Here is a 19,541-nt window from a genome sequence, read left to right on the forward strand (position 1 = left end):
ATGGTAGATTAAAAAAATGTTTTAATATATTTAAAAGAGAGTTTACCATTTTGCCCTTATGTAATAAGTAGTATAAATTTGTATTTGTATGAGTTTAATCAATTTTTAAATTTTTTGTTTAATGCTACACTTTAAATAAATAATTTACAAAAATTAATAAGATAAATTATTTATTTTCATAGTTTTGAAATAAATTTTACCAAGCAATTGTGAATATCGTTTTATTTGAAATTAAAAAATTTGTATGGAACACCACCATTGTACAATCCATGTGATTTGAAGAGCAATAATTTTTATAAGTGACAATTAAGTCGGTTTAAAAAGTTTAACATAATCAAATACAAATAAATTTATTGAAATTCAAATGAGAAGAATCTTACGATACAATTATGCGACTAAATAATCTTAATCATATAATTTGTGAAGAATTAAGTTGACATCGAAATTCACTTCTACCATGTGTCGGTTCATATCAAGAGTCAAGTTTGATAAATTATCCCACATTTGATGGATGATTTCAGAATTTGAGTGGAAGGGAGGTTCTTCAAAATCACCATCAGAGTGGTTGGTTTCGAGAACTAGGTGGTCATGCATAGGATTTTGTGGTTGTGCTTGCCCTTCATCATCATTATTTGCACGATCATGCTGCTATACACCATCGACATTAACAATATTCAATCTCTTCAAAGAACGTGTCAAAAAATGTTGTCTCTTCCTGATGGTTGTATTTGCATCCGGAGAAAAATCTACTCCACTGTATTGCATAATTTGGGTGATCAACACACCATACGGAAGAGGAGTATCACTGACCTTACACTTAAGCATGTGCTGCATTATATGATGAGGCCAATTAATGGATATGTTATTTTTAAGCAACCACATCATTAAAATGTCTTCCTGCAACAATTTAGCAAAATTAGTCATACGTGGTGTCAAAATATGCACTACCACATAATGTAGTAGTCTGTCATTTATGTTAATAGAACCGACAGTCTTGGCACGTTCACCCTGCATGTTCGGTCTCAACATGGAAGCCAATGCCATGTCTCGATCGAAATGGATGTCTTCTGGTATATCTGTAAAGCTTATCTTTCGACCTTCATACTTCAAATGGGCAATGTTGTACCAGTCATCTAGTTTAAGTTTAATTCTCTTCTTATTAACGTCACTTTGTAGGTATCCATTGGCTGAGATCCTCAAGTTTGAATAGTAAAAATTTGATGAGATCCAGATAAAATGGTCGGTCCATAGCTACAAAGTCCACGAGGCCTTGAAATACCAGGTGATGATGGAAATAAAGACCAGGTGTAGTAAAGGAATCATAATTCATTATTTTGGGCTTAACAATTCTTCTTATGTAAAATTCATGTGCATAGTGTTCCATTTGATAAAGATCGCTAAAGAAATGTCGTTGATCTACGACATCAACCACTGTATGTCTTTTTGGTGGTGGAGGTTCCATGTCTGTTGCCGATTCTTTGTCTTTTCGACTTTTAGATCTTCTTTTTGATGATGATGACACCATTAAATAATGTCTTGAAATCATAAATAAGAAAGAAAAACATAGTCATACATAAGAAAACAAATGAAACCACACACCAAACATAAAGTACTTAATCATAACAAATTACACCATAACATACTTCATAAGTGAAATAGTTCATCATAACATGAAACAACATAACATACTCCATAATGAAGAAGTCTTTGACACAATCAAAACATGATAACATATGCCAAACTCTAACAAGGTAAATGAAAACATAATAATATGATAACATAGTCCAAAGTCATTGCAAAATGATAACATAAAAAGATGATAATAGAGTCCAAATTGACATAGTCTTTGGATCAAACATGGATATCAATTACTGCCCATCATCGTGTTCCATAACTTATTCCATCGCAGATTGCTGGGCATTCCCATTAACCTTTTGGTTGCCACAGGGTTGGTGCATAGGAAATCATAGCACTGCTCCATAACTTTAGGCTTTGGTATATTCATCCCGGTAAGCATTTCCCAGATATCACTCTCGGTGTATTGGAATGTTCCATTGCAACACATCATCCCCACTTGCTCTATCAGAATATCATTGCGCTTTTCAAATGCTATGACTTGTCTTTCCACCATCATGGAAATTTTCTCAAAATGAGAATTCCCAGACCCCATTACATCCATGAATCCATCAAGCCTTGTAGTAAGCTTGTCAAATTGTGAGTCCAATACATTCACCATGGGGGCTTTGCGCTTCGACCCACGTGATGTTGACGTCCCTCCAGAGGGGACTGATGGTAGTGATTGAGTCGGGCCGGGACTATACTCATCCGTATGAGGGGGTGAAGGTGGAAGGTGGTAATCAACACCTTTAAAGCTAGGTGCATCAGGTATGTACTCATTCTCATCATTGAGATCAACCTCCAAACGAGATTGTTGCCTTTTGCGTCGTGCTTGTCTTGCCATGCGGACTCCACCACCTGTTGCCGGCTGCCCAAAGTTCCTCTATTAGATCATAGTGTCTAATGTTAGTGACCCTCCATTTAGCCGTAGATGGTTTCGCCTGCATTGATAAATTCCAGGATATGTTAAAATAATTTGTGTATATAATTGAAAACAATCAAAGTAAGTATTTAATTACCTTGATCAAGTCTTCCCAAACTTCCTCTTTAGCTTCAAACTACCTGGATAATGAACTGAACAAATCATGAACCTCACGCCATTTTTTCTTGAGCAGTTTTTGCCCATTCTTTACATTATTTTTGGTCACTGAGACAAACCCCAATTGGTTAAGATTAGTCACGATATTGTTGTATGCTTGGGTTGTCCAGCTACTGTCGACCATGTTCCCCAATCGGGCTTCTTCGATCATCGCATTTAAGAGCTTTTCATCTATGTCTTCAGTCCATTTTATAAATTCCATTGACCTGGAGCCGGAATTGATACCAACACTCTTTTCCTTGTTCATGTTCTCACCTAAGTAAAAAAAATACTAATGATATGAAATTAAAAAAATTTGATAATGAAGTCAAAATTTTTGTCATTAAATAAAACAAAGTCAGTCAACAAAATTAAGTACATGAAACTACCAATTATTGTAATTTTGCCACATATGTTCTGCTAATTCATCCCTAAAATTACAACCATCTGATAATCATCTTCACATGTTTGAGCAGTATTGGTCTCTACATGGTCTTCCATCATCTCTCGGTCAACCTCATCAATTAGCGCATCGTCATTGTCTACCCCACGAAGGAAGTTGTGCAGGATGCTTTTATTTCGTGTTTGAAATATAAGGAATATTTGGATATATTGTACTATTCAAAAAATTACAAACTATAATAAAGATACATAAACTAGTGGTAATAAACGAAAACAAAACAAGATGATGATAAAATATATTCAATAATTACACATATAATTGAATTTGCTAGTTTCGAACAGAGTCTCAATTTTATATTTAACCAAAAAAGTAACAAAAGTGTTAGAAGTCCCAAATCGAGTAGACATAAGACAATTTTATAATATATAAGTGAAGTGCAAATCTTATCTTACAAGCCGATTTTGTGGAGTAGAGTTAAGCTTTAAAGTTCATTTCTAACAAAAAGAAATACAAATTTTTCCTTTTTTTCTAAATCAAAAAAGTTAGTAAATGAAAATAAGTGTGTCATTGAGAAAGCCAAAAGATTCGATCAAGTTAAATAAAACAAACAATCGATTCGATTTTAAAAAAAAGATAAAAGCAAAAGCAACATATTAGTATACCAAAAATTTATCCTTTAGTTATTTGAGAGAAGAATTAATATTTGAATTCACCATAGAAAAAAAATGTTCACACAATTAAAAATAGTCAACAGTAGAAGCGCAAGTTAAGATGAAAAGTATAAAGAAGAGGAAGAAATGAAAGTGAAGAATGGTTACCTTGATGTGTTATTTGAGATGCAAGTGAAGTTGGGTTGACCAAGAGATTTAATTACAAAGAGGCAGAGAAAAAGAGAGAAGAAAATAAAAGCATAAACTAGGGCATAGAATCGGAAATAATAATAATAATAATAATTTTATATAAATTCAATTGATAAAGATAAAAAGTAAACCTAATGTCGTACAAGGTATCTTTCGTGGGCTCAAGCTTTCACGCCGTATCTATATTTATATATAAATGGGAACTAACAAATAGCAACTTCTTCAATTATATACTATATTTCACACACTTCAATTCAAAAATTTTTATCTACAAAAAGTAAAAACGCTTACGTGTCACGCTCTCATGATTTTTGGCACTTTGTAAAAGAAATTCAAAAACAAAATCAATTATCTCTTTCCACGTATCCCACCGCTTCTTTTTCCTCTCTCTCCACTTTCAAATTTCAAATTCAATTCTCTCTCTTAAACCTCTTCTCTCTCTTTTTGACGTTTCGTTTCTCATTCTCGCTTCATCTTCTTCTCATTCTCACTTTCTCATTCTCTGTTGCACGACTTTCTTCTGATTTTTTCCGCTCTTTCTCAGTCCATCGAAACAGCATGGACTCCACCTAATGTTCATCTTCAGATCTCTTTGTATTTTTGCTTTTTTTGTAATATTTTTTTGTTTTAGTTTTGTTTTGGAATTTTTTTCAGATGAATGAGCTCAGTAGAAGTTGGGTAACATCCACATTTCTTTTTTTTTATCCAGATCTGATTTTTTTTTTTTGAGTTTCTGAAAGAAAGAGTTCATCTTCATCTTCTTCTTCTTATATTTGTACCCACTTTCTGTTGATGGTATTTATTTTTGTTTACAGGCTTGAAATGAAGAGTTCATCTTTTTACCCAGATTTTGATTTTTTTCAGACAACACCATGGCTCCAGATAATCTTCATCTTCATATCTCTTTGTATTTTTTCTTCTTTTGTAATATTTTTTTTGTTTTAGTTCTGTTTTGGAATTTTTTTTCAGATGAAGAGCATAGTAGAAGTTGGGTAACGTCCACATTTCCTTTTTTTTTATCCAGATATGTTTTTTTTTCAGCTTTTTGAAGGAAACAGTTCATCTTCATCTTCTTCTTCTTATATTTGTACCCACTTTCTGTTGATGATATTTTTTTTTTGTTTACAAGCTTGAAATGAAGAGTTCATCTTTTTACCCAGATTTTGATTTTTTTCAGACAACACCATGGCTCCAGATAATCTTCATCTTCAGATCTCTTTATATTTTTGCTTCTTTTATAATATTTTTTTGTTTTAGTTCTGTTTTAGAATTTTTTTTTCAGATGAATGAGCTTAGTAGAAATTGGGTAACGTCCACATTTCTTTTTTTTTTTATCCAGATCTTTTTTTTTTTCAACTTTCTGAAGGAAACAGTTCATCTTCATCTTCTTCTTCTTATATTTATACTTACTTTTTGTTGATGCTATTTTTTTTGTTTACAGGCTTGAAATGAAGAGTTAATATTTTTACCCAGATTTTGATTTTTTTTAAAACAACACCATGGCTCCAGATAATCTTCATCTTCAGATCTCTTTGTATTTTTGCTTCTTTTGTAATATTTTTTTTTGTTTTAGTTCTGTGTTAGAATTTGTTTCAGGTGAATGAGCTTAGTAGAAGTTGGGTAACATCCACATTTTGTTTTTTTTCATCCAGATATGTTTTTTTTTCGGCTTTCTGAAGGAAACAATTCATCTTCATCTTCATCTTCTTATATTTGTACCCACTTTTTGTTGATGCAATTTTTTTTGTTTACAGGCTTGAAATGAAGAGTTCATCTTTTTACCCAGATTATGATTTTTTTGAAACAACACCATGGCTCCAGATAATCTTCTTCTTCAGATCTCTTTGTATTTTTGTTTCTTTTGTAATTTTTGTTTTTGTTTTAGTTATGTTTTGGAATTTGTTTCAGATGAATGAGCTCAGTAGAAGATGGGTAACGTCCAAATTTCATTTTTTTACCCAGATCTCTTTTTTTTTTCCAGCTTTCTGAAGGAAACAATTCATCTTCATCATCTTCTTCTTATATTTGTACCACACTTTTTGTCAAGTAAATAGTTCATCTTCTTCTTCTATTATTACCTAGATTTTTTTTTTCAAGCTTTCTCAAGCAAACCGTTAATCTTCTTCATATATTTTTACCCAAGTTTGCTTTTTTTTCACCTTTCTTGATCTAACAGTTTATCTTATATTTTTACCCAGATTTCGTTGATGCTATCTTCTTATAGGCTTCAAATCAAGTGGTCAAACACATGCATCAATCTTAAAGAGCAAAAAACTTTATCTTATTTTCGTTACATAATCTTAGTGGTATGTAAACTTCATATTTTTACACAGATTCCCGATATTTTATGGTTTGTCAAGTAAACATTTCATCTTCTTCTATTATTACCCAGTTTTATTTTTTTTAAAATCTTTGTCAAGCAAACTTTTAATCTTCTTATATTTTTATCCAAGTTTCGTCTTTTTTCAGCTTTCTCAATCTAACACTTCATCTTCATAATTTTACACAAGCAAAAAAATTATCTTCTTTGTTTATTTTCTTTTCTTTTATCTAATTTATCTTAGTGTTGATGCTCATTTATTTTTTTGTTTAAATATTTATTTTATCTAATTATCCTATTTTTTTTCTTATTATCTTCTTAAAATTTAATTTTTATTTTATGAGTTATCATATTTTAATTAATATTTTGCTTTATTTTAAATTTTAATTTTAACGAGTTTTTTTTAGAATTCGTACTTATTTTTTAATTTTTTTTCCAAGCAATTGCATTAATTATGAAGCAGTCTATCCAGTAAGTACGGACTGTTGGAACATGTATGACTTCTCTTATTCTCTTTATATATATTCCCAATGTTTGCAATTCTTAATTACCAACTATCGAGTGACAAATCTTTGTTTTCTTCTGATACCTATTTTCTTCTCTTACAAATTTTCTTCATCACCAATCTATTATCGTTCAGTGGCATCCATCTCCACCCCACAATCTATACTTTCTGCAAAACTTATTGGCGGATTCCTTACTATGTTTCTAAAAGACCAGGTTTATTTTTTTATTCCTTGACATTTATTTGTTATCTTTACTTTTTATTTTTTTATTTTGAACTTGCTAATCTGTGAAGGCTTTTGGACACGTCGATCGACTGTTCATAATACGATATGGGAAAAACATTGGTTCATAGTGGACCATTGTTGATTACGAAAGTAATGTTCACACTATTACCTACAACATGAATATTCACACTCCATTGATTAGCAAAGGGTGAAATGATTTAAGATCTTTCTATGCAGATAAGTCTGACAAATTGATAAAACTGAACTTTCATATTTTATGCAGTTATTATATATATGAATGTATATTTTGTAATTTAAACATTATATATATATATATATATATATATATATATATATATAAAGTTATTGTGTTTTTTTCTTTTGATGTTATATAGTTATCTCAATGTAATTATTTTAATTATGAAGTTCTTTGATAAAAAAATGAAAATTAGAATTATAGCACATTTGTAATCTAAATAAATTTTAACTATATTTGGAATTAATCAAAATTAATTATCATTCCATCTAAATTCAAAATTTAAATGTAAGCATTAAATATTACTTATTATTTTTTTTAAAAATAATAATTTAACGTAAACATTAAATATTATGTTTAATAACATTCACATTCCAAAATCATTTAATGTGAAATTTAAATATTTAATATTTTAATAATTTTATATAAATATGAAAAATTGTAATGCATTAGAAATCACTATTTATCATTGTCACGAATCACTTAAAACCTCTTCGTCTTACAAAACGTTGTATATTCCAACACATTAAACGTGTCAATCAATTTGAAATGTGTCAATCAATAATGATGATTAAAGCATTGTTGTACGTATTTAAACTGCTCCTTTATCACCCACACATTTTCATTATTAAACTGATTCAGATTACAACATTAAAATAATCCACTAATGAATAATAATTATGATTCTTGATCACGGTGCAGGTTTTTAAAGCTTTCTTTCATCATCGAGTCCACTTCTAAAAAAAAAATCATGATTGCAATGTCAAGATTTCTCAACTGCCAGCTATATGTTGCTCTTTCTAGAGTAAAAATCGAAAGAGGATTGAAAATACTTATACTGGATGAAGATTTTAATGTCACGAACACAACGAAAAACGTTGTGTACAAAGAAATTTTTGAAACTCTTTGACAAATAAGAGATTATAGGTATGTAATTTATTATTTTTGATTTCGAATTTAACTTATTAGTTTGTAAAAACATACATGAACTTATTTATCTTTTTGCTTCTTCTTCAATTGTTATCTTTCAAAGTATTGCATGTTTTGTTCTCTAATGGAGGAAAATCATTGTCTTTTAAAGAAATAATATTTTCAGCATAGCTTAACATTTCTATCAGTAATCTTTTTTGCGTTTGTTGTTACAGATAAAGAAATAGACAACCAAAGACAAAATGAAATACAACAACAATGCTTCTCAAAGCAACAATAGTATGTTTTCTTTTATTATGTTCTTAATTCATTTATCTTATGTTTTCTATTTCTACACTTGACAATTTTTTTAAGACATCATATTTTCATATATAGATTATTGCATAGCACTCATATTGTTCCTTATCATTACAAATATATAAAATATAAAAAAACCCCGTGCGTTGCACGGATACAAAAACTAGTATTGAAATATAACCAATGTCAATAAACTTTACTACCAATATTTTGAAGTTATAAAATAATTTATTATTTCATTAAAAAAATTAGTATTTTATTTTAGTTAAATATCATTTCTCCAACATTAAGTATGTTAAAATATTATTACTAAAGTGTATTATTATATTAAGGGTTAAGTATATTTTTAGTCCCTGAACTTTGGTCCAAAATTGAAATTCGTCTCTGATCGAAACTTTGATAAATTTCGGTCCCTAAACTTTAAAAATGAATGAATATAGTCCTTTTAATCCAACTTTGTTATCTTTTTTTAAGGTTTCGAACGCATTTCTATGTAAATATTAGAGTTGTTTACGCTGTTTGACACATTCTCGGCTCAATATTTACTGATAAATGTATTCGAAACCTAAAAAAAGTTAATCAAATTGGGTTAAAAGGACTATATTTATTCATTTTTAAAGTTTAGAGATCAAAATTTATCAAAGTTTTGACCAGGGACGAATTCCAATTTTGGATCAAAGTTCAAGGACTAAAAACATACTTAACCCTTATATAAAAGTATTTTTTGTTTTGAAATTTATAATTTTGGTGTAATATTATATATATATATATAGTCTTAAATGACGTGAAATTATTAAATCTATCCAAATAATAATAAGTTAATTTACTTAAAATTAATTTTAAATTTTAAATCAAAAACATGCATAAACTCTTTGGAATGGACATGATGATACTGTAGATTTAAGAATATGGTCTTCAATTTTGTTTAATTTTATAATTTTTATTATTTTTGATATGTTATTTTTGATATGTTAGGTATCTGATCAAGAAAGTGTTCCTAATGAAGAAACAAAAGATCAACATCCAACACCGCATTAGATGATATTTTTTGTTTACTTTTGTAATTTGTCAACAAATATGCTTTTAGGATACTTTTGGTTAATTATGCTAATGGGGAACAACTCTAATTTCCTTTTACATTTTGGTTTATTGTAGGTAGATAGTGCACTGTTTATTATGTCACTATCATTCAAATGTTATCTCTCCAACACTTATTATATTAAGAGCATTATGACTACTAGTCCACTATTGGTACTATTTGAATGAATATTTGTATTGATTGCTTATTTTAAAGTGACCTTGAAGTTTTTGCTTATTTCTATTGATTGGTACCAAAATGTTAAGCAATAAATAGGAAATTCCATAGAATAAAGTACTTTTCGTACTCAAATAATTAACTAAACAAATAAATTATTAGGAAAGTACAACTTTAGCATTATGAGCACTAGCACTAACTTTTTGGTATTAACAAGGGTTTTCGAGGAATTAACGGGGGTTTCTGAAACCTCAGACATTAACGGGGGTTTTTGGAACCCCAAGCATTACCAGGGGTTTTCGGAACCCCATGTGTTACTGGAGTTTTTCAGAATCCCATGCATTACTGGGGTTTTCAGAACCTCATGCATTATTTGGGAGTTTTCAGAACTCCAGGCATTAATGGGAGTTTTCGGAACCCCAAGCATTAATGGAGATTTTCGGAATCCCAAGCATTAACGAGGACTTTCGAAACCCCCTGTAAGTTGCGCTACTTCGAGGGGTTGCTTAAAATCCCCAGTAATCCGTTAGCCACGCTTGCTCTTTGGGAAAATTTCAAATCCCGAGTAAAATCATAAGTGAAGGTTAAAACTCTAGAAATGCTAAATATAATCCCGCTAAAAATAATTATTTTTGTAATGTTCAGTGTAAGGTAGTAGATAAGTAGCAAAATATATTTAAGATATTTTTGTCATATGTGAAGAACTGAATATAATATATATATATATATATATATATATATATATATATATATATATATATATATATAAAATAGTTTACTATGATATAAATTATGAAATAAAACCTATTTACTTTTAAAAAATAAATTAAATCGAGAAAACTATTTCTGATTCCAAATTCCTGGGAGAAAAATTGTAATAGACGTTCTTTGAGGAGGTTTTTCGTACAAAGAAAATTAGGAGTTTTATGGGAATTTTAAATGAAAAAAATCATATAATTTACTTCCTAAAAATAACGCTTTTAGAAAATAATGTTTTCTGGAAATGGTACTATGTCAAGCTTTTAAAAGAAAATATTTTTATGGGATATTTGATTGTAACTTTCCTAAAGTGAAAGAAAAAAAAATAGTGAAAAACGTATTATGTTATTCTTATTAAATAATTTAATATGATAATTAATTAAAAATTTAAGTGAAAATAGCACAATAATTAATTTCAGAAGATTTATATAAATCTTTCAAATAATATTTTTTATTAACTAAATAGAATTTGATCATTTATAAAAATTACAATTATCAAGATTTATGATTCTTATATATGAAAAAAATGTATTTGATGCAGAAAGGTTTTTGTTCTATTTTTATAGATATATAAATAAATAATTTTATCCTTATATTGTACTATTATTTATTCAATTAATAAATGTATCATATAATTAATTTTTATAATATTATTAAATATTTGACTTTTCAAAAGAATATATTAAATTTTTTTTATAATATTATTAATGAGTGTATATATTAAATTGAATATATAATTATATTTAATTGAAATTAAATATAATTCATTTATTAAGCTTTAATTAAATTTAATAGAGTATTTATTACATGTATAAATTTTTAGGCAACTATATAAAAAATATATTTTATTGATATGTTATTATTGTATTTTAATTGTATAACGTAGTTAATTATTAGTCCTGTAAACATCATTGAAATTTCTTAATACAAGATACAGTTATATAAATAATATGATTAAAATATAGTGCTTTTATTAATTATAGTAAATGTTTATATTAAAATGGGTTAATTATGTTTTTAGTCCCTCAACTATTATCATTTTTCGGAAATGGTCCCTCCCGCAAACGTTAAACCATTTTGGTCCTCATGAATTTGAAAGTACTGATTTTAGTCCCTAATTTGTGAACGGCGTTAAGTCTGTGAGTGCATGGCAAACGGCGTTCCAAGTAGACTCCTCATGTTGCAACACGTGGTTATTCAAATTGAGACACGTGTTGACACGTGTTAAATGGCATTTTTTTTTCTGTTAAAAATTAATTAAATTAATATTATATAACATATTAGATGCAAGATTTTAACATGTGCGTTTCATTTTCGAGGGTGGAGAGGGAAGGTCTGTCCAAGCATTGAAGAGAAAGATTGTGGAAGAGAGATCCTGAGGTTCTAATGTGAAGGAACAGAATTAAAATCAACATAAGGTAGGTTGATTTGAGTATTTGGGATTTTTGTGTCCACCACGCCAAATTTGGGATTTTTTTTCTGTTTTAGGGTTTATAAATGAAGAGGAGTGGTGGGTCGAAGAGTGTTCCGTCGTCATCTTCCGCTTCTGCGCATGTCGGATCTTCTCAGTTTGGAAGAAAAGTTTGTGGTTGTGGCGACCAATTACTGCTTCTTAAAGCAACTACTGCAAAGAATAATGGCAGATTTTTCTTCCGGTGTCGAAATTGGGCAGTACGTCTTTTTTTTTTTTTGGTTTTCAGATTCGTTAATTTTTTTTGGGGTTGTGGCAATCATGAACAAATTTGATACTTTGTATTGTAGAGTGAATCAAATTGTAACTACTTTCGATGGGCTGATGCGATGGAAGCTGAATTGGAAGGGAAGCGTGAGATTGAAGAAGGAGAGAATGAAAATTTAAGTTACAGTGACACAATGATACTACAGTTGGTGCAAAAGAATGCGAAACTAAAGAAGAAGTTATTGGCAGAGAGAAAATTGGGAGAAATAAAGCTGTTTTTTTTTATTTTGTCTTGGGCTTTTACTGTCATACTTTGTGTTTTATTTCTGTTGAAGTCAAATTGTAAGGATTAAGTTGTTAAGCAGTTGGTGATTTGTTAACTGTTATGAATTGCAGAATGTTGAATTTAAGTTCGTGTTATGAAGTGCAGAATCTTGAATTTTGAATTTAAGTTTGTTAATGAAATGTAAGTTTATTCACTGGTACCACCAATAAATAGTTAATGCCATTGTGAATTGGTAGTAATAAATTTCGTTCATTTGGACTGAATTGGTGAACGAATAATCAAAATTAATATCCTGCCCATGAAAATTTATAACCTGTTCATGAAATTTTTTTATGGAATCAATCAAAATTCTATACATATCAAACATCAACCTGGCCATGACAATTTTAATCACGCATGATGAAGGAAGTTGTAATCAATCATCAACAAATGTAATGAAGCATAAGGACCCAAAACAGTGGGCCAACTGTGATATATAACAACACATCAAAATAAGTAGCATCTTATACAATATTCAAAACAGTGGTGCAAGTGGTCCAAGTGATCTGTTTCGGTCTCCTAAAGCTAAAACAACAACAGCTGGAAAGTTCATCACAGCTAACAACAAAAAATACTTTTAAATCAAAATGTCCATGTGAACACCACTATATAACACCACTCCCAATATTGTTCACATGGGTTGTCCAGTTGGTGGGTTGCTTGAACTTGCTTGTGAACCTAAATTAGGTGCGCCGCTAGGGTCCTTGGATGACCTTCCTCCCTTCCTATTAGCTGTCCTTCTTGTGATGGTAACAGATCTTAAGCTCGTCTTTCTCCTGGATGAATTTGCAGTGGCAGTTGCAGTGGTAGTTGCAGTGGCAGCTGTTGCAGGCTTCTTCTTCTTCTTCTGTTTTCCCTGCCAATAACATCAGTAATTAGCTCCGAGTTTGTAAATATATGACATGATTTCATTATAATAAACAGTATTCACCTTGTTGGTTTTTCCCTGCTTGCAGCTTCTGATGTTGTGATCAAATTGGCCGCAGTTACTACACTTCATTCTAAGATGCTTCTTCCCCAACCTAGAGTGACTGACATCCTCATCAGGTTCTCTCCTTCTTAATTTTCGTGGCCTTCCAGGAGGAGTCTTAAATATTGAGGGTAGGATTTGTGGTGCATCAGTTTTAGGCCATAGTTGTTGGCCATTAATGGGTGAAATTTGAGATCCATAACAAGCTTGGTAAGCCTCCCTTTTGTAATATGCATGGACGAAATCAGACGGTTGTTCTACTCTATAATTGATTGCAGCCACGGCATGTCTACATGGTATGCCAACTAAGTCCCAAAAATAACATGTGCAAGTGTGGTTTGTGAGATCAACGATGAATTTCTCCATTGTGAATCCTTGTGTCACTTCAAACTTACCATCTCCAGTCCAAACAGCAAACCAATTTCCACTTTTCTCTATTTCCCTATCTAGCCTTTTGTTTGGTTTAGGCATGACAACACCCGTATATGCATTTAATTTTTCTCGCAAATGTGCAAACCTACTCATCAAGTAAGTCCTAATCCACTCCATCATTGTTATAATTGGTTTATCCCTAGCTAGCAATATAGTGCTATTAAATGACTCTGACAAATTGTTCATGAGGACATCACACCTAGAATATGCACTAAATGCATGCTTACACCAACACTTACGTGGAATTGCATATAACCATTCAGCAGCTTCTTGATTGACCTTCTTTAGCTCTTCCATATTAGCCTCCCAACCTTGATAGTATGTGGCTTTAGCAGCTGCCATCATGAGATTCCTAATGATTATACCACCACCAAATCTCTTCTTGTAGTTGCTGTACAAATGCCTTAGACAGAAACGGTGTTCCACTCCATGCAATAGCTCATCAAATACTTGCATCAGGCCCTGTAAAATGTACATATAAAATAACTCAATAACAAATATTGTTTAATTGTTCAACAATTAAGTACACGGATTTTGTTTTAGCTTTTGCTGATCTGAAATAAAAACCCATCGATTGGTCTGGATATCTCCAATGTCCTCCAACAATAATGTTAGGAACCACCTCCAAGTCTCTTTGCACTCATTCTCCACAACACCAAATGCCAGTGGAAAATACTGGTTATTTGGATCCCTTGCCACAGCAACTAATAATTGGCCTCCATAGCTAGTCTTAAGGTGACATCCATCTACACCTATAAATGGTCTACAACCATTGACGAACCCTTTCTTGCACCCATCCAAACACAAATAGAATGACCCAAACCGTGGCTGCAATGTGGGCTGAGGTTGATTAATTTTAATCTTCACAGTTGTTTCAATGGACACTCTCCTCAATTCTGCAGCATAATCATAAAGCAAACTGTATTGCTTTTGCCCATCTCCTTCAAGAATGTCCATTGCAATCTCTTTTGCTCTACAAGCCCTCCAAGGGGTTATACCAACGCTGTATGATCTTCGAACATCATCTATGATTTCATTGGCTGTCATTCTCCCAACATTCCTAAACTTGTCAACTACAATTTTGGAAACCCATTCCTTGTTTGCATTCTTGTTAACAAAAACTCTGCCACAGTTATGGTTTTCAAACAAGGTCTTCACCCGAAAAGTCTGACTTCCTCCAACCTTGCTGCATAAAATAAGAAATCCACACTTCCTCTTGCAAATTGCCCTTACTCGAACATCATCATTCTTGATAAATTTAACCTCTTTGCCATTCAACACAGAATGCTCCATCAGAGCTTGCTTGAACTGTTTCAAGGAACAGAACTCCATCCCAAGTCTGAATTTGAATTCCTTGCACATCTCTTCGCCCCTAAATAATGGGTATTTCCTCCCACCCTCTCCATCACCAATATCCACATCACTATCTAACTCATCAGTGCTGTAATTGGCATCTATTTCATGATTATCAGCACTTTGTTGTGTGGTAGAAGTACCTACACCTTCACTTTGATTTGCCTCAGCAGTACCAATTGTTTCCTTCCTTGACTTCTTTTTATTTTTCCAGTCTTGTTTGAATTTTTTCCACCTGTCCAAAACGTGAGTAAAATTCCTCCGTGGAGTACTTTGCATCCCAAAACAATCATCATCATCTCTGTGTCTCTCATCCTCACTCTCGTCCAATTCATGACGTTCCTCATCCCCTGAAAGAACACCAGATTCATCACCAGATTCAGGATCAGCATTACCCATGTCTGCTGTATTTTCCACCTCTTCAAAACCATCAGCATCCCCCTTGTTTCATTTACCCCACCTGCATTCACAGCGTCAACATCACCCTTTGCCTCTTCTTCATTTTCCATATCCACATTCGCAACATCACCCTTTGCCTGTTCTTCAGTTTCCATATCCACATTGACAGCAACATTTTCCTCTTCATCATTTACCCACCCACCATTAACAACAACAGTTCCTTCTGATTCCTTTACCTCAACTCCATTAACAACAACATTTGAAGGTTCTTCATTTACCCCATCACCATTCACTCCTTCAACAAGTTCAATAACTTGAGCAGAACTTACCACATGATCCACATAGATCTCAACCTCCTCGTTTCTCTTCTCTGCGTATTCGGCCAACTCCAAAGCATGCCTATCTTCACATAATGGCCTTAGATCTCTATCCATTCTCCCTTTCTTAGGCTTCCACCACATATAAAGTTCTCCATCGTACTTAAAATCCTTCTTCAGAATACCCAACGCTTCGAAGTAGGACCACATGTCTGGATCCAGTCCACGCACTACATGTTCCTCTCCACCTTCATAACGCAACATCCTTCCCCTGAATCTTTCAAACTTCCCCATGTGATGGAAGACGACTGAAAAACCCATCTGTGCAACAACCAAATACAGAACCCTAAACCCATCAGAATGAAAACCAGAAACTACAATGACAGACCCGCACGAAAATGGAAACACCCAAAAAATTTTCCCCCAAATCAAAACCACCAAAACCCTAAATGAAGAATAAGAAACGAAAGCAAAAACACTTACCTCTATTTCCAGCTGATGATGGTCGAACAACGTCGCCGACAAACTCAATGACACACCACGCACACACCCTCCACTATTACTCGCACACCCTCCACAATTACTCGCACACCTTTCGTTTTCAACTTTCACCGCGAGAAAAAGATGAACTTCCACCGTATTCACTTAACACTCATGACCTAACTTTTTACTGCTGATGGAAGACATAACGCAGATGTTAAAATCTTGCATTTAATATGTTATATAATATTAATTTAATTAATTTTTAACAGAAAAAAAATGCCATTTAACACGTGTCAACACGTGTCTCAATCTGAATAACCACGTGTTGCAACATGAGGAGTCTACTTGGAACGCCGTTTGCCACGCACTCACAGACTTAACGCCGTTCACAAATTAGGGACTAAAATCAGTAGTTTCAAATTCATGAGGACCAAAATGGTTTAACGTTTGCGGGAGGGACCATTTCCAAAAAATGATAATAGTTGAGGGACTAAAAACATAATTAACCCTATTAAAATTGATGATATAGTATTCATTTAATAAATTAAAATAAATAATGGTATGTTTGTATAATTAGAGTTTAAAATTTTAAGATTTGATTATTTGAAGGATGTTATTACAGGTATAATAATAATAATAATTTTACAAAACTTATAATTTTTACATTTAAAACCATAACTTAATTATAAAATGATGCGCCATCAGAATTCGTATTCGTAAAGGAAAGGAGCGTTTATCAGAGATTAACGTTAGGTTAGAGGCGTTCTCCGTCGTCGTCTCGTCGTCTCGTCGCTCTCCGTCGTCGTCTCATCGCTCTCCGTCGCTCTCCGTCGCTCAACGCTCACCAAACCATTGAAGGACGTAAGTCTGTATTTCTCTCCGGTTAGAGGCGTCTGAGGGAAGAAACGGTAAGTTCTTTGCTTCTCACCTTGAATCTTGATTTGTTCGTTCTTTTTCTTTTCTTTCGTTTCTTTCGTGTTGTGGAAAGGTTTTTCTTCTCTTTTGTGTGCTATTCTTGAGTAAACGTTATGTTTTAAAAAGTCTAACCTTCTTTCCTTTGTACTTTCGTTCTTCCAACTCTATTCCAACTCTATTTCGTTCTTCCAACTCTATTACCCAAATGCAGGTTATGCCTAGGCGGAATGTTCATTCTATCTTCTCTGAGCAATCGATGGGTTTTTATTTCAGATCAGCAAAAGGTAAAACAAAATCCGTGTACTTAATTGTGAACAATTAAACAATATTTGTTATTGAGTTATTTTATATGTACATTTTACAGGGCCTGATGCAAGTATTTGATGAGCTATTGCATGGAGTGGAACACCGTTTCTGTCTAAGGCATTTGTACAGCAACTACAAGAAGAGATTTGGTGGTGGTATAATCATTAGGAATCTCATGACGGCAGCTGCTAAAGCCACATACTATCAAGGTTGGGAGGCTAATATGGAAGAGCTAAAGAAGGTCAATCAAGAAGCTGCTGAATGGTTATATGCAATTCCACGTAAGTGTTGGTGTAAGCATGCATTTAGTGCATATTCTAGGTGTGATGTCCTCATGAACAATTTGTCAGAGTCATTTAATAGCACTATATTGCTAGCTAGGGATAAACCAATTATAACAATGATGGAGTGGATTAGGACTTACTTGATGAGTAGGTTTGCACATTTGCGAGAAAAATTAAATGCATATACGGGTGTTGTCATGCCTAAACCAAACAAAAGGCTAGATAGGGAAATAGAGAAAAGTGGAAATTGGTTTGCTATTTGGACTGGAGATGGTAAGTTTGAAGTGACACAAGGATTCACAATGGAGAAATTCATCGTTGATCTCACAAACCACACTTGCACATGTTATTTTTGGGACTTAGTTGGCACACCATGTAGACATGTCGTGGCTGCAATCAATTATAGAGTAGAACAACCGTCTGATTTCGTCCATGCATATTACAAAAGGGAGGCTTACCAAGCTTGTTATGGATCTCAAATTTCACCCATTAATGGCCAACAACTATGGCCTAAAACTGATGCACCACAAATCCTACCCCCAATATTTAAGACTCCTCCTGGAAGGCCACGAAAATTAAGAAGGAGAGAACCTGATGAGGATGTCAGTCACTCTAGGTTGGGGAAGAAGCATCTTAGAATGAAGTGTAGTAACTGCGGCCAATTTGATCACAACATCAGAAGCTGCAAGCAGGGAAAAACCAACAAGGTGAATACTGTTTATTATAATGAAATCATGTCATATATTTACAAACTTGGAGCTAATTACTGATGTTATTGGCAGGGAAAACAGAAGAAGAAGAAGAAGCCTGCAACAGCTGCCACTGCAACTACCACTGCAACTACCACTGCAAATTCATCCAGGAGAAAGACGAGCTTAAGATCTGTTACCATCACAAGAAGGACAGCTAATAGGAAGGGAGGAAGGTCATCCAAGGACCCTAGCGGCGCACCTAATTTAGGTTCACAAGCAAGTTCAAGCAACCCACCAACTGGACAACCCATGTGAACAATATTGGGAGTGGTGTTATATAGTGGTGTTCACATGGACATTTTGATTTAAAAGTATTTTTTGTTGTTAGCTGTGATGAACTTTCCAGCTGTTGTTGTTTTAGCTTTAGGAGACCGAAACAGATCACTTGGACCACTTGCACCACTATTTTGAATATTGTATAAGATGCTACTTATTTTGATGTGTTGTTATATATCACAGTTGGCCCACTGTTTTGGGTCCTTATGCTTCATTACATTTGTTGATGATTGATTACAACTTCCTTCATCATGCGTGATTAAAATTGTCATGGCCAGGTTGATGTTTGATATGTATAGAATTTTGATTGATTCCATAAAAAAATTTCATGAACAGGTTATAAATTTTCATGGGCAGGATATTAATTTTGATTATTCGTTCACCAATTCAGTCCAAATGAACGAAATTTATTACTACCAATTCACAATGGCATTAACTATTTATTGGTGGTACCAGTGAATAAACTTACATTTCATTAACAAACTTAAATTCAAAATTCAAGATTCTGCACTTCATAACACGAACTTAAATTCAACATTCTGCAA

At 32.5% G+C, this 19,541-nt stretch overlaps 1 protein-coding gene, 1 long non-coding RNA gene and 1 pseudogene across 2 annotated transcripts; 1 reads left to right on the forward strand and 2 right to left on the reverse strand.

Annotated features, from left to right (window-relative positions):
• Nucleotides 1-351: 351 nt before the first annotated feature.
• LOC146886541 (uncharacterized) lies at nt 352-1,384 on the reverse strand (annotated as a pseudogene).
• Nucleotides 1,385-1,864: 480 nt separating this feature from the next.
• Nucleotides 1,865-2,461, reverse strand: LOC146886542 (uncharacterized). Its single transcript, XM_085673499.1, has one exon. It carries the CDS (start codon nt 2,459-2,461, stop codon nt 1,865-1,867), a length of 597 nt encoding a protein of 198 aa, XP_085529625.1.
• A 9,043-nt stretch (nt 2,462-11,504) lies between these two features.
• Nucleotides 11,505-12,574, forward strand: LOC114183349 (uncharacterized). Its single transcript, XR_014994919.1, has 3 exons — nt 11,505-11,924; nt 11,995-12,177; nt 12,268-12,574. It is a non-coding gene; the product is annotated as an uncharacterized LOC114183349 (long non-coding RNA).
• Nucleotides 12,575-19,541: the final 6,967 nt, after the last annotated feature.

The sequence above is a fragment of the Vigna unguiculata genome, chromosome 5 (genome assembly GCF_037176805.1).
Source record: "Vigna unguiculata cultivar grain cowpea cultivar isolate G323 ecotype 2 chromosome 5, ASM3717680v1, whole genome shotgun sequence".
Taxonomy (NCBI): Eukaryota; Viridiplantae; Streptophyta; class Magnoliopsida; order Fabales; family Fabaceae; genus Vigna; species Vigna unguiculata.

Coding starts and splice junctions, on each gene's coding strand:
- LOC146886542 (XM_085673499.1), bottom strand. CDS start 2,461: ATGGCAAGACAAGCACGACGCAAAAGGCAACAATCTCGTTTGGAGGTT.